A 14,567-nucleotide genomic window follows, 5' to 3' on the forward strand; every position below is an offset into this window, starting at 1 on the left:
CTATTTTCTTCTCACAACTGGAAAGCTAAATGGTAAGAGTTAAGTGAAATGCTTCTTTGCTTAGTTGAAGAAAGTGAGCAAGCAGTATAAATGCATGTAGACGGTGTATAATGTTTTGGGTTTTTTTTTTAAAATGTAAGATTGAGTTTATCTGATTTGGCAACAAATGAAATCCACATTGACGGATAACTTCCCGCGTTAGATACAGAACAACACCACATTTGGTTACAGATGTTAAAAATGGACATGAAAAAAAACTCAATGCCTCTGGCAAATTTTAGAAACAATGTTGTGTCTAGTGACTAATCTTTTCATCTTCATTTATTTTTCCCTGTGCATGGCAGTCCTTACCGCTGCTAATTTTAGTTTTGTCCTTTGAATTTAGCAGAATTATCCATCAAAATCTCTGTATCACAAATAGTCAGAACTTAAAAAGAATTTATCCCATGACGACGATATGTCAAAGTTATGACTGATCCCTTCTTCAGTAGATGCCTCTTTGTTTGAGGACAGAATAATATTCTCTGTTTTGTGATCTTTCTATCTCACATTACACTTTCATGTCTAATGGAAAGTCAAGCACCATTAACAGAAGTGCAACAGATTTAGTACAGCTTAAGACTTTACCTTACTCCCAGAAGGACAATGATGATGCTGACGGTGATGATAATGTTGATGAGGATGATGTGTAAGATGGGTAAGATGATAATAAGCATCATTGTGGTGATGACAACAAAGTGATGCCTGCTACGACGTTTTAGGTACACAGCACAGATCACTGAGGAAGAGTGGAACAGAAGTGAAAACAATTATATTTGTGGTAATCACATGATACTGTTTACAATCTATCCAAAATCTATTTTGTTAATTGATTCTAATTAAATTCAATAAATTTGGAAAATGAATTATAGGAGGAATTTGTCAAAGTCAAAAGGAAGCCTAATAGAAAACTGTCAGCAACAATGCCTCTGTGTGCATTTTGGATGTACAATCTATTTGGGTAAAACACCATTCAGTAGCCTCTTTGTTTGTCATCTACTGCAACACTTTATGGAGGCATAGCAAAAATCTACCACTTTTCCACTAAGAAGTGGAACATTTTGAACAACATTTTGAACAGCCAAAATGTTGTCTTCAAAATTAAGACAGATTTTTTAGATTTTCTATCTAACAACTAATTCAATCACAGAAGAAGAAACGTCTGTATCTGTCAAATTCAGCCGAGCTAATTACAGTAATTGGTCTGTTAGACTCATCACTAATGGTAGTTAATAAAACAATATGTCACAAAAACCAAGAAATAATCAGGATGTGTGCAGCATTGCTGGTCAAAGACCAGGTTGATGGTAGTCTAATAGAATGAATGAATGCACATTTCATGCAAAACACTGTCGACATTTACCATCTGGACTAGATTTCAATGTCAACAGCTCTAGGAATGCAGTGATTATTGTCATTATCAGCTAGACTGCTTATTATTTTCTCAATTGAGTCCATAAACATTAGAAAGATGGATTTTAAAATTTCCCCGAGCACATGTTTTATGTGACTGATGGTAAAAGTCTAACCCTATTCAAGCAGGAACCTCTCAATTTCAGAACATAAAATAATGTCAAACTGACTTATGTGACATATTGATTATCAAACCTCTGAAAGCACTGAGCAAACAATCTCAAGGATCCAGTGATGACCTCAGTCACATCTTTTCAATAGTTGTAGGACATACGTGTAGGCAGAGGCCTGTCCTCTTGGGATACACCTTGCAAAGCCAAGACCGATCAACAAAACAGAAATTCACTTTGCAGCCCCACTGACCTGCCAATGAGGAGGAACTGTCCAACCTGTCCCTGGCGCCTCATAGCCATGAGGATGTTGCGGACAGTCATGCCTTCACAGAAACACGCCACTACTCTAGCCTTGGGCAGGTGGGCCCTCAGTCTCTCCAGCAGTCGATCAAAGCTCTGCTCTCCAGCATTGCTCCAGATTTTGCCTGGGGAGAACATGTCAAACAAATGCAAAGACAAGCCTGTGACCCTCATGAGATGCTGGATCTGTTGGTCTGTCTGCCTATCATGCAGGTGTGAACCTTCGGTCTGTTTTTTCTATTGTCAAGCACGGTTGCGTCTACCACCTGACACCCACAATGTAAAATGAAAGCCTTCACAAGAAAATAGAACCTTAAAAATGTGTCAGCTTATAACCTGACCTTCACTGTAAAACATGCCTAAAGTGGAAAATGGGCAAAGCTATAGCTGAGAGCATTTTGAGTTGAGTTTTGCACCACTTTGATGCGGGTGCAAAACTGCTGGCAGTTGTGCTTCTCTTTTACTAGTTTTGTGTTTGACCCTATACCAAATAAAATTCAGTTCAGTTTTTAATGTGACTGAATATCGTGCATAAAATAGTGCATCTGAAATGCTCAGATGCACTATTTTTGTAAAATTTACTTGGGCGTCCTTAATCTGTGTCTCTTACCAGAGTGGGCGATACAGATTCCCTCCTTGGCTGCCATGTCCTTGAATGCTTCCATCCCACTTTCACCATAGTTACCTAGAAAAGAATGGGTACAGGTGGATTTTTAATTAGTGCAGTTTCGTTATAACATTAAGACATGGATGGATGGATGGATGGCTTCTGATTTTGCCCACACTGCAGTAAATTGTATGCTACTGCACTACTCACAGAAGCTCCAATTTATGTCAGAGAAAGCATCTCCCCACTGTGGCACCCCTTTCTTTGCCAGAGAAAGTGGGTGACCTGGAATTTATGCTAATGAAGGGTTGCACACATTGGCAAGAATATGACAGGATTCCCCTCTCTAAATTCTCTTCCTCTACCCTTTTATCTTCTTCCCTTCTCTGTGCCGATTGAAAAAAAGATCAAAACTCTTTTTGTTCCCTTTTCTGTCTCTAATGTTTGCTCCTGTTTACTGTGGGTTTTATTAGCAATGGAGTGTACCCTAATTAGGCATCATTGATCTGTGCTCTACATAAATTGATGAGGAGGAGGAAAAAGAAGAGGTCAAATAGGGAAAGTGAAAAATACAGTGGATAGAGATAGGGAAAAGAAGGAAAAAGGGAAAAGCTATATGTAGAAAGTAGACGAGATCCCACAATCCCAGACCACACTCAGTGTGTGTGTGTGTGTGTGTGTGTGTGTGTGTGTGTGTGTGTGTGTGTGTGTGTAGTCACACAAATGATGAGTGTGGTGGAGTGAAGTGTAAAGTCCTGTAATTAGTGTCTCAGTGAGACGAGCGGGAGACAGATGGCACGGACCATCCTTCCCCTGTGCACTTTGACACACACACACACACACACACACACACACACACACACACACACACACACACACACACACACACACACACACACACACACACACATTGATACTGCTGCCATCATCAAAATCGATAAAGCTTGTAACCTACTTCACTCTGGACTCAACAGGGATTTATGTGTGAGACATCTCTCTTTCAGTAAGCCAGCCATGCGTCTCCTTAGCACTCCGTTTCTGTTACTCAAATGCACATGCACTCTCTATGCCACTCAACATTATGAGGGCATGCATAATCACACAAACACATTCATGCTTCCAAAACCAGTCCACACACAAATACATTCATCAGTCTGACATAGGTTACTTAAAAGACAGTACGAGCCAGTCGGCCCCCTCTACTGCTAAAAAAATTGACTTAGTAAATTTGAATGAATTCTTCCCTCAAACTCTTTCAAGACTCTGAATTCAGGTGAAGAAGAATCTTTCTGTGATTCTTGTTTTAGTGCTGCCAGCTAGCAACTGTCTTTCTATAAATTAATATATTGATTGTTGACTAATTTAAATGGCTATTTTCCTGCGAGAAAGCAAAAGGCCCTTTATTTTCTTTCATTATGACAAACCTTATGTCATTGGAGCACAGGAAATTGTATAAATAAATTCAGAAAATTGCAAAGTGCAAAACTCAAGTTAAACTGCCTGGAAACTCCAACATAGAAAACTTAACTAAAGACAGCTCTTTAAGTCCGTGGTGCAACTCCAAAAGAAATGCAAGTTTGACTAAATTCCTAAACAAAGTACAAAAGTCATGTCAGCATGTTAAACAAGTGCACCACAGACACTGCAAAGGACAGAGCAACATAGCATTTTCAGTGTCAATTATGCCGACAATTCACAGCAGGCCTAGTGAATTGGAAAGAATGAATCCAAAAATCTGTGCAGTAGCAGGAATGTAGTACATACAATGTGAAGATGAAAAGCAGTGCTCTCACGTGAAACTGCAGTGTCCGTGTAAATTTAGTCCATAAAGTCAATAAATAATCATGATTTTACTATAGTCTAGCAGCCCTAATTAAAAAATATGTTTCATAAAAGTAAGATAATTGATAAAGGTAATTAGTATTCTAATGTCCATGTGATTGATTGTTAACGAGCCACAGCTTCAATTGACCTTTAAAAGAACCTCAGACAAACATGAGAGACATTGAATCAGGTTTTGATCTGTGAAACACAAACGGGTTAAGAGGCTTCACTAAGTGCATTTGCAAAGCAAAATCAACAAGACAGTTATGGATTAACAGCTCTTCAGCCCCATCAGTTCTCTAAGCTCAGTATATACTTGACATGTGCATCCCCTACTTGCTTCAATTCACCTTAAACATTCAGTCTCTATTGCCTCATTCATGCCTTTAATCCACTCACTTTACCCTCTTGCTGTTGTGTCCTCGTACCTCCCCCGTTTCATTTTATTTTGACCTTATTTCTCTGCAGTATAACATCAATCAGACATAATGACACATAACTGCCAAATGGTGATTATCCCATTTTGGAGCAAAACATCCTATACTGACTGCACACACATTAACCTCAATTCCCTTCACACGTGTCGTACTTTCTGTGTTTCATCATCAAAATCCACTGGAAAAAAAACTGAAATTACACATTCACAGCTTTTCTGTTACACCTCTCTGCACCCTTTTTGTCCTTTTTACCTCGTGATTCTCTCAGTTTCAAAGCTGTTTCTCTTTATTAAATCTACAATTTTAATGACAAACAGAAAATAATATGAGACGGAGGAAAAACATGAAAGATAAAAATGGCAAGAATTCATTCTCACTATGAACTCACTTTCATGTTACATTGCAACATGTAATCAAATGCATCCTTCTGCCCTCTCTGAAGGACAGCAGTAAAAGATGCTTCTGCTTCACAGAGACAGGTGGCTGTCTTTTCTCCCCTAATTTCCTTCCTTCATCTCCCTCTCACCCATCCTCTATCCTTCTCAATTACCATCCTCATGCCATTACATGTTCCCTCTCTTTCCCCTCTCTGCCTTCCTTAATCATCCATCAGCCATCAGTAATTGGCATCCTCTTGCCCTCCACTCCTATGGCTCATGATGTCTCTCCTTCACATACCTTCTCCAAGTTCTCCTCAAACCCGTTAGGGTTTTCTGTAGCACTACATTTGAAGTGCTACAGAAAACCAAAAAAGTTACTACATTATAGATACACATGCATGCAATAGCATATCAGGTATCATATATCATATCAGCATATCATACATAAAGTGGAATAAGTGTTGAATAAAGGGATGGTGATGAAATATCCCAATTATAAACTTACATTAAGTCATTTTCCTGACGAAACCAGATGTCATAATTATTAGTTCAAGCACCATCAGAAAGGAAACAACTGAGACGTTATTCTTGTAGTGACTTGCTCTGACAAATGATGTAATTTTGGAAATTCTTTTTTTTTAAAAAACTTGCCCTTCAAACCCACCGAGGGGTTTTGGGGTTCAGAGGGTTAAAACATTAAATTGATTCCCAGAGTATGAGTTCTGAAACCTGAGGCAGAGCTACTTTGAGTAGATGTAGTCCTGTGACCCATGCTCATTAAAACACAGAAGCATACTTGTTATATGGGGACCCACCAGAAACTGGCCCATGACCCACTTTGAATTTTCACCCTTAGGCAACACTACCAGAGACAAAGATGAGCAGATTCACTCATTCTCTTCTACAATTCTACAATTTCATTGAGCAGACGCTTTTGTCCAAAGCGACGTACAACACAATCAAGAATTCAGACATAAGGAAAAACCTGAAGTAAGTGCAAAAAGTGTGATTGGTCAAAGGTGTTGCCATCAAGTTGCAGAAGAATTGCCAACCTCCCAGCCCCTCCCCCCCATGGACCACCTGTTAAGGTGGAGTCAGATTAAGTGCCTAGGTGTTCTCTGAACAATTGAGTCTTCAATTGTAGAAAGGGACTCAGACAGAGACGGATACAGGTGCTGGAACGGAAGTGGCTGCAGCTGTGGAGACATGTGTAGGAGACGGAGGAGAAGAAGGAGGAGGAGCTATAGTGGCGATTGCCATATGTTGAACATAATTGGGAAAAGGAAATTGGAAGGAAATTGCTGACAAAGAACAATGGACAGCACCTCCCCATCCCTTCAGCAGATGAGTACCCTCAGCTACAAGCTGGTCTCCCCAAGGCTTTGTTCTAAGAACTGGCAGACTTTTTCGCTGCCTCTCATCGATACCAGTGGGTGCACTGGGATCGTACCATTTATGCTGTTTCTCTTGTGACACAACACATCCTGAGCAGGATGTGTTCTGACATTAATGAATTACAGTTAATTGATTATTAGCTGTAAATAAACTGACAAAAGACAGAAAATCTATTGTACATTAGCTGAAGTACCTGGTTATTCCACCACTGGGTGGAGCCTCTTACTGTAGCAAATTGACAAACCCGCCCGGCCAGCAGGCAGATGGGTCCCCCTATATAGAACCGGGTTCTGCTCGAGGTTTCTTCCCTGTTAAAAGGGTGTTATTCTTGCCACTGTCACCTTTGGGCTTGCTCTGGGGGTCAGGCATATGGGTTCTGTAAAGCGTCTTGAGACAATTTGACTGTAATTGACGCTATATAAATAAAATTGAATTGAACTGAATTGAATTGACGAATAATGGTTAGAGAATTAACCTACTTCTTGAATGCAGTAAATAATCCTGCTTTACCCATATGGCAACACACCAGTGGCTTTTTCAATCAGCATTGGAGAAGAAACAGATTAATTTGTACTGTCGTTGCATCACTATAAGTCTGGTGGGAAGCTGGATGTTTCAGGATTGGACAGGTACTCACAAAAAGAACAAGAAAAGTACTCAGAGAGCTCAGTACTCTGCCAAGGCTGCTCAGTCGTATGATTTCTGTCTCGAAAAGTCTGCAGCGGTGGATCGTGTGATCGTCAGCAGGCAGCTGACATAGTGTTCACTTTTGTTCACAGCGTTGTGTTCACAGCGGCACCGTACCGCTATCTCGCAATGATACAAAAATCTTAAACAATTCCTTGGATCCAGACCATAAGGTGCATCACTGCCAAAATCTAATCAGGTGGTCAGATGGTCCTCATGGCATTTCTGACCTTCCCTCTGACATCCAAATCCATTATTCTGTTTTTAAGTAATGTTGCACACAGACAGAAGGACAAACGTATGCCGATCGTCACATAACTGCGGCAGTTCAGTACTCTGCGGCAGAGTAATAACATGGCCCCCTTAAACTTCAGTGACAGAGTGACCATGCAGGGAACTGCTTGGCTTGCAGTTAACCCTAACCCTAACCCTGGTTCATCTCAAACACCCAGAAGCAGCAGCATTGGGCTGTGCATTGATTTTAGCATTGCAGTCACAACCAACTGAAAAGAAATATGTCTAGCCCAGAGAGACTTCTTTGCATCGCACGTCCATTGTGAAAAGAAGCTGTGATAAAATCCACACATTACATGCATAAATTCTGGTATGTACAATATATCCTCCCACTGAGACAGTAATACTCACAGCATGGAAACTGAATTATACATGTAATATCTGCACAATTCAGTTTCTTGCTTATCAGTTTCCCTCGTCTTTAGCCTCCAGATGCAAAATGTTAATGTAGAGAATTAATGAGTCTCCATAACCCCCCCAAATCTTTCTCTGAATCTGCAGCTCCTGTATGCTCTCTTATCTATCCCAAGCACTCCACATCCAAGAACACACACACACAAACCTTATATTCTCTCTTCTGTGGTTTTCTGGCATTATCATCATTGATTCCCCAATTCTTTCTTCCTTCCATCATGTAATGTAACTTTCCAATCCAGAACTTGACTGTTTTTTCCCCTCAATAAACCTTCATAACCCCACTATTTTTCCTCTCAGTCCTCTCCCTTCATCTCTCCCCATCCTTTGTCTTTCTGCTTCCCCTTCACTTCAGAAACCCCTTCTAATTCCTTCTGTCTTCTCTATGCCACCCAGACTGATTGTGTTTGAGTAGGCAGCAGTCGTCCTTGAAGACCAGTTCGAAGGTCAAACCTGCCTGTCTGTCTGTGTAAGACCAATACTTCCCTGATTTGCACACAGAACGACAAACACCCTTATAAACACAAATTCCCTTACACATGCACACCCCCTGTCTTGTTGGCAAGGGTTAGTGGCAAGTGTGGCAAGCTTACAGACACACACACACACACACACACGGAGACCAGGCCGTGTGTGTGTGTGACCAAAATAAATGTCACACTTAAGGCAAATGTTATTCTGACATCATATTTTTGTTACTATGCAGGGTGATTTGTCCGTAGCTCTTCACATACATAAACAAATTCAGGCAGATTTGCAAATATGTTATAATGTCTGCGGACCTAACCCCATTAAATTGTCAGTTGGGAAAATTCAAGCAAATAATATAATTTTAATCTAACCCTAACCCTAACTAACAACAATCAGTGTATTTACAACAGCTCAGTGCATCATATTCTGAATCAATCAATTTTAACTCAACATTTACTATAAAACAACCCTACAGCGCAGGTAAAAATGTGTGAATATGACTAATTATCTGGGCAAAAAAGGTGCTAATTATTCTTAGGTTCTGGCATTTCTTAGCAAATCTCAGGATACAAAACACTCTGCAGCAAATTTCCTACATCTAGCCAACGCTGATCATCCTTGTTTTAAAAAATGACCCAAAACTCCAACAGAGTTAGTATTAAAAAACATCCGATTAAAAAACAACTAGCTGATCAATTCACCTCAGGTCAGGCAGTCACATTCTTTCACTGATTTTCAGTCATATAATCTCAAATAACTACACTTTTGGAGGAGGAACTATTGCTTTTGGAAAATAAGGTGCACGAAAGTCAAAAGTCTCCCTCTGTTGCTATGTATGCAATTCCTATAACTGTGCAAACTGAGCATCTCTGAGAATTAATTTTTAATTTTTTTTCTTTGAGAATTAATTGAAATTTTGTACTTTTCATTGTAGCTGGAAGTTTTGAAAATTAAGCCTGTGCCAACTCAAAAGTACAACGGTTCAATTAGATCTTTGTGTTTCACTATCTGGGTCAATATGTAATTGTGGGACTTCTTGTAACACGGATGACATTTTTGCAATTTTCAGGTCTAAAATCAACATGGCCGCCTATAACTAAACACCACATGGTATAGGGTTAGGGTTAGAGAGGGCTAGATTCTTCTAACATATTATATTGAGTAAAATCGAAAATTATATATATATAATAGTATGATATATGTAAACCTGTTGAAATGCCAAAAATGCATACTTGATTCACACACTATATTAATAACTAAGAAAGCCTCAGAGTCTTGTCAGTCTTTTCTTCAAGTGGAAATGACATCATGTGGGACAGGTGATTTGGAAAAACACTTCCTTGAGAGGTGTCTTTGTAAAGGCTGACTTAAAGTAGGGCTGGACCCGAATATTCAGTCGTTACGGTGGTATCCGAGTATTTATTTTGAAAATTCGATATACTGCCAAAAAGGAAATGTTATGATTATCTCAAAAAATAAAAAGACCACTATCAAAACAATCAGAATCACTTTATTCATCCCCCATTATATTACTGTTTAGCTAGTTAGAAGGTTATTTAGATGACATTTTAGTCAATAATTGAATGTTTCCATAATAAATCATTATGGAATTTGTAAAGACATAATGAACATAAAAAACTTTATGTATATCCCATGGACTTCAAAAGTCTCTCAATTATATATTGACCCATTTGTAATTGTAATGATTTTCAAACAGCAGAAACTGGTTCAAGAGTTCTGAAAGGATTTAGAATATAAAAGAAAATCTGACATTGAATTCAGAAAAGGCTAAAATGCTAAAATCCCTCAAACTCTTTCAAGACTCTTAAAGCATATAAATTATCGTTTCTTCCTGTTTTAAGCTATATGTTGGCCAGTTGTTACAGTTTCATTTACCATTTTCAAGCGGTTCATGCACATCAGGTTAAATTTGCACAATATGCTTTACACTTAGTGTAAAGTCACTTACTTAGGAGACAGCGCTACACATTTTTGTCAAGTAATCCCACATTTTCATTGCATTGTCCAATGAACAGTGAGAAACAAACAAACATGCACAGCAGTAATACACACACAAATCAAATGCTGCTGTAATGCCCTCTGGCAAAGCCAGAGGCCAACATCTACTGCATGTGTGTGTGTGTGTGTGCTTATCGCTCTTTATCTCACACTTTCAGGTTCAACAACCCTAACCTCTCCGTGGACACAAACGCAGTTAATGCATTGTCCTCTTGCTCAGGTAACTGTCTCACTATCTGCAGCATCTTCCACGAGTGACTCACTGCTCACTTCAGAGTGAGTATGAGTAACACATTTCCATTCCTCCACAAATGATTTTCTTTGTCTCAACAGACACAGTCCTGCCAGTCCTCTCACATGCCATCTTCTTTAGCTCTCTGGCATAACTATCTGTTCTTGTGACCACCCTATTACTCCCACTATCCTCCAGCCATTACCTGCTGATCTACAGTAATTCCATTTTTATCACATTTCCCTTCATAAACTGAAAAGTCATGTCTTTAAAAACCACTTGTCCGATCTTGTCAATTACATTCCTTTCTCCTCTAATATTTCTGACTTGTTTGAAACTAAACTTTTTTGCTTTTACTCCTTTCTTGAACCATCACAATTTTCTTTACAATTAGACATTTGAGAGCACTGTGGGTCAACACTCGGGTCAATAAATGTAAGGAGGAGCAAAAAGGGTTAGGCTTACTAAATAGTGAGGCACAGAGAGAACAAGACAAAGGAGAAGGAGTGAGTACATGTATGCTTATTCAAACTTGAAAGACTTCAGAAGCCACAGAGTGTGTAGGTGGTTGTACCTTCAGTGTGTATAGCAGACACGTAGCTCCAGTTGTATCTCTTGACAATGTCCACCATAGCTCTTGCCTGCTGGGCATCTGAAGGCACCACCCGCATAAAGTATTTGTAAAGGCTCTAAAACAATGGAAACAAAGTCAGCAATAAGGACAGATATTCGGAAGCAAGTAGAACGAACCCAACTAATCGCATGATGGATGCGTTTTTGGCATAAAGTGTCAGCAATACATTTAGTTAAATATGTATTCTCTCACATATTTATGTGCCTGCGTGTGCACAGCTTCAATAACATTTGTCTACAGGTAACTGGACTCACCTTGTCGCTGAGGTCCATACTGGTGGCAGAGTAGGCAATCTGTGGTATGTTGAATAACTGCAGCAGGTTCTGGACCTGGATGGCCACTGAGCTCGACCCTGGTCCAATTAAACCCACGATGGGTTTCTTTCCTCGCATTGGAGTAGCAGAGGGGTCTGCACACTTCATTGTCGTCGTCCCTCCACCTCCTCCTCCTCCTCCTCCCCAAGAACCTCCTCCACCCCACTCCTCCGCCTCATCGGAGGAAACTAGCGAATCCCGTATGAACTCGATGCTCTGCTCCAGAGCCACGGCTGAGTGCCAACAGGAGTCTCGGATCTCACAGCCTAGGCTGATGTTGGGAAGAATGTACGGATCAGCGTTGATGCGGTCCAAAGTGTGCATCATGGCCTCCACTCTTTGTATGCCATACTGCTCTCGCACTGCACCACACTTGCGCTCATGTACCTGAGTAGGAAGAAGAAGAAACCCACACAGAAATGACAAACTGAACTGACAGATAATGTCAATGTAAATGTCAATCAATAACCATTGATGATGGTACTAATTTGTCAGATACATTATTTTCTGCATATTATAATTAGGGATGTCCCAAATGATGCATCGTCCGGACGGAAACACAGCCGGACGTCTGTGCTGCATCGTACTTACATTATGTATGCACGATGCAGCGCCGATGCCCGCATTTAGATACAGCTGTATAGTAAACGCTGACATCCGCGTTTACGATAGATCACAGATGTCTGCGCTGTGATTGTTCGGCCGTGTTTCGCGCTCCAGTCGGCTGGTGATTTCTGTTGCGTTGCGCACTCACATCCGCTTTTGATGACGTGTCGTGCTCAGACAATGCATCATTTGGGACATCCCTAATTATAATTCATTTTAAACTGCTTTTACCATACAAGTGCTATACAAGACTTATTTTTTCCTGTTCACAGTTATCTAAAATGAGATGTAAAGCTGAAATGTCAGTGGGTGAATACTGGTTAATGGGGCTTGAATGTTCACGAACTCACACTGACTGACTGGGGTACCCATTCTACAAACTACATTGTGACTCTTGGTACAACAGATTGCAAATTTGGCCAAAAATATCATCCACTATTTGTTATATTGGTATGGTATTTTCAATTTCATGTATTAGCTTCTGAAAAAATGTTCAGTGAGGATTCAAAATCAGGCAGGCAGGCAGGCGGGATTACACCACACCTAACCCTAACCCAAGCTGCAAACACAAAACTACCTTGTCAGCAGGAGGCTGATGGTGGACGGAGAACAGCGCTCCAATGATGATGTCACCGGGGATGTGTGCTACAACTCGCCGTTCATTGGAGTGGGCAGAGTCTGCTTGATCAGGCCCTTCGCAGATGGTCAGGACTAGCAGCAGCCAAAGCATCATCTTGGTCTGTTCAGGTAAAAACGCAGTAGCAGATCTCAAATTTGTAGCGTAGAGCCGTCACAGGAAACTATTTGTCCGAGAAAGAGTTTTCCTGGCCATGGCAAGACCTTGTGGCACAGCACAGATGAGTTTTTGAAAATTGATGATTGCTGTATATTCCTTTCTTCTGACTTGTCTTTCAAGGTGGGACCATCACTGCAACAGCTGAGATACGTGCAGCAGTGCAACCTGGGAAATTCAAAAGAAAAGCTGGGCCAAGTCTCATTGGCTGAAATAACTCCAGGTTTCCCCAATTAGTTGGTCTCCACAGTAACAGGTGACAGACAGGCATGTTCATGTATACCTGTGAGCAGAGACAGAAGGCTTTGTTAGAATTTACAATTACATCTGGCGCTGGATGTAAGCACTAATAATCACTACGTAATTAAGAGTTCTGTCAAGCATTCTGATGTGTATTCATATAATCTCAGGTGAACTGACATGTTGGTAGGTCAGCAGCACATCCACTTTTGTCAAAGTACCTAAGATTCAATAAAGTGTAAGATTAAATCCAAACACACGAACGAGGGTCATGTTGTGTGTGTTTTTACCTGGAAGAGTGAATTCAAGTCTGAGCTGTTTCAGCTGTTTTCCTCACTATGCTCACACGATAGTGAGGAAAACATTTACGACAAACTTCAGTGTCAGCATGTGTGATGTTTAAGTGAAACATGGATACAAACTGCACGACAGAATACTAACATAACAACCACTGCATTGACCATTACTGTAACCAACATAATGAGGAGTCACTTTTGGCAAAAATCCTGACTATACTCAGTGTACCAGTAGCTATATAAAACACAGCAGCCAAGCTGCTTTTCAGTCTTGCTGCTTAGTAGCTCTAAATCACTGTGATTGAGCAGTCACCATAGTCACCACTGTCAACATAATATCAATAACACAAGCGCAACATCTTATCACACCTTAACGGTAGCTGCTGTGAGGAACTGTTGGGTGTCTGAAAAGTTGTATACAGCAGTCACTTTTGTCACTGTTACACCAGCAACAAGGCCACATTAAACCACTGGCAGTCCCATTTTTCTTTTCAATTCCTTTTTGTTTTGTTCCATGAAGATTAACTCAGCTGTTGAAAAGCTCGGAAAAGTCCCGAGAAAATTCATCAGCATGCCATAAGTCAAGTGTCTGCCTCTCAACTCGAACCAAATCATTCTCGTGGGTATGTTACATGCTATTCTCCTGCAGCGTTAATGGGGTTACTTTAATAGTGGCTTTTGGGCGTTCTAACTGAGCAAATCTAACTTTGGGATCTAGCATTACAATTTAAAATGTTTTTAAGACTGAACAAAGACTGCTATACGATCCTTTGAGAAGAAAAAATGTGTTCACGAGTATTATATATTCCTTTTGTTAGAAGGTAGACACCTGCACGTGTCTCGTTAATATAAATTATGCATTAATGCATCCCTTTAATGAAGTGCAAACAGAGGTTAGGCAACTGTGAAAAAAATCCTCTTCTACAAAATGTGGGCTAGTCAGCCACTAAGTGGAGGATTTAAACAGACATGGGACACATTTAGCGACATGAAACACACAAAGAATCCTGTGTGCAACAGTCGGCCAAATAGAGGGGACATCAGTTTCCTCCCCTGAGC

At 40.3% G+C, this 14,567-nt stretch overlaps 1 protein-coding gene across 8 annotated transcripts in view; it reads right to left on the reverse strand.

Annotated features, from left to right (window-relative positions):
- Nucleotides 1-14,567, reverse strand: part of grm5b (glutamate receptor, metabotropic 5b) — an 81,627-nt gene that overhangs the window by 61,587 nt on the left and 5,473 nt on the right. For all 8 annotated transcript variants that reach the window (XM_051958373.1, XM_051958367.1, XM_051958369.1 and 5 more), the window contains 5 exons: nt 12,757-13,255; nt 11,514-11,960; nt 11,200-11,314; nt 2,476-2,550; nt 1,816-1,990 (listed from right to left, as the gene is read on the reverse strand). In XM_051958373.1, the coding sequence (XP_051814333.1) occupies nt 1,816-1,990; nt 2,476-2,550; nt 11,200-11,314; nt 11,514-11,960; nt 12,757-12,912 (968 nt within the window). In that variant the 5' untranslated portion in view covers nt 12,913-13,255. The remainder of the gene's footprint in view (nt 1-1,815; nt 1,991-2,475; nt 2,551-11,199; nt 11,315-11,513; nt 11,961-12,756; nt 13,256-14,567) is intronic.

This window comes from Acanthochromis polyacanthus, chromosome 13 (assembly GCF_021347895.1).
Source record: "Acanthochromis polyacanthus isolate Apoly-LR-REF ecotype Palm Island chromosome 13, KAUST_Apoly_ChrSc, whole genome shotgun sequence".
In the NCBI taxonomy this organism is placed as follows: Eukaryota; Metazoa; Chordata; class Actinopteri; family Pomacentridae; genus Acanthochromis; species Acanthochromis polyacanthus.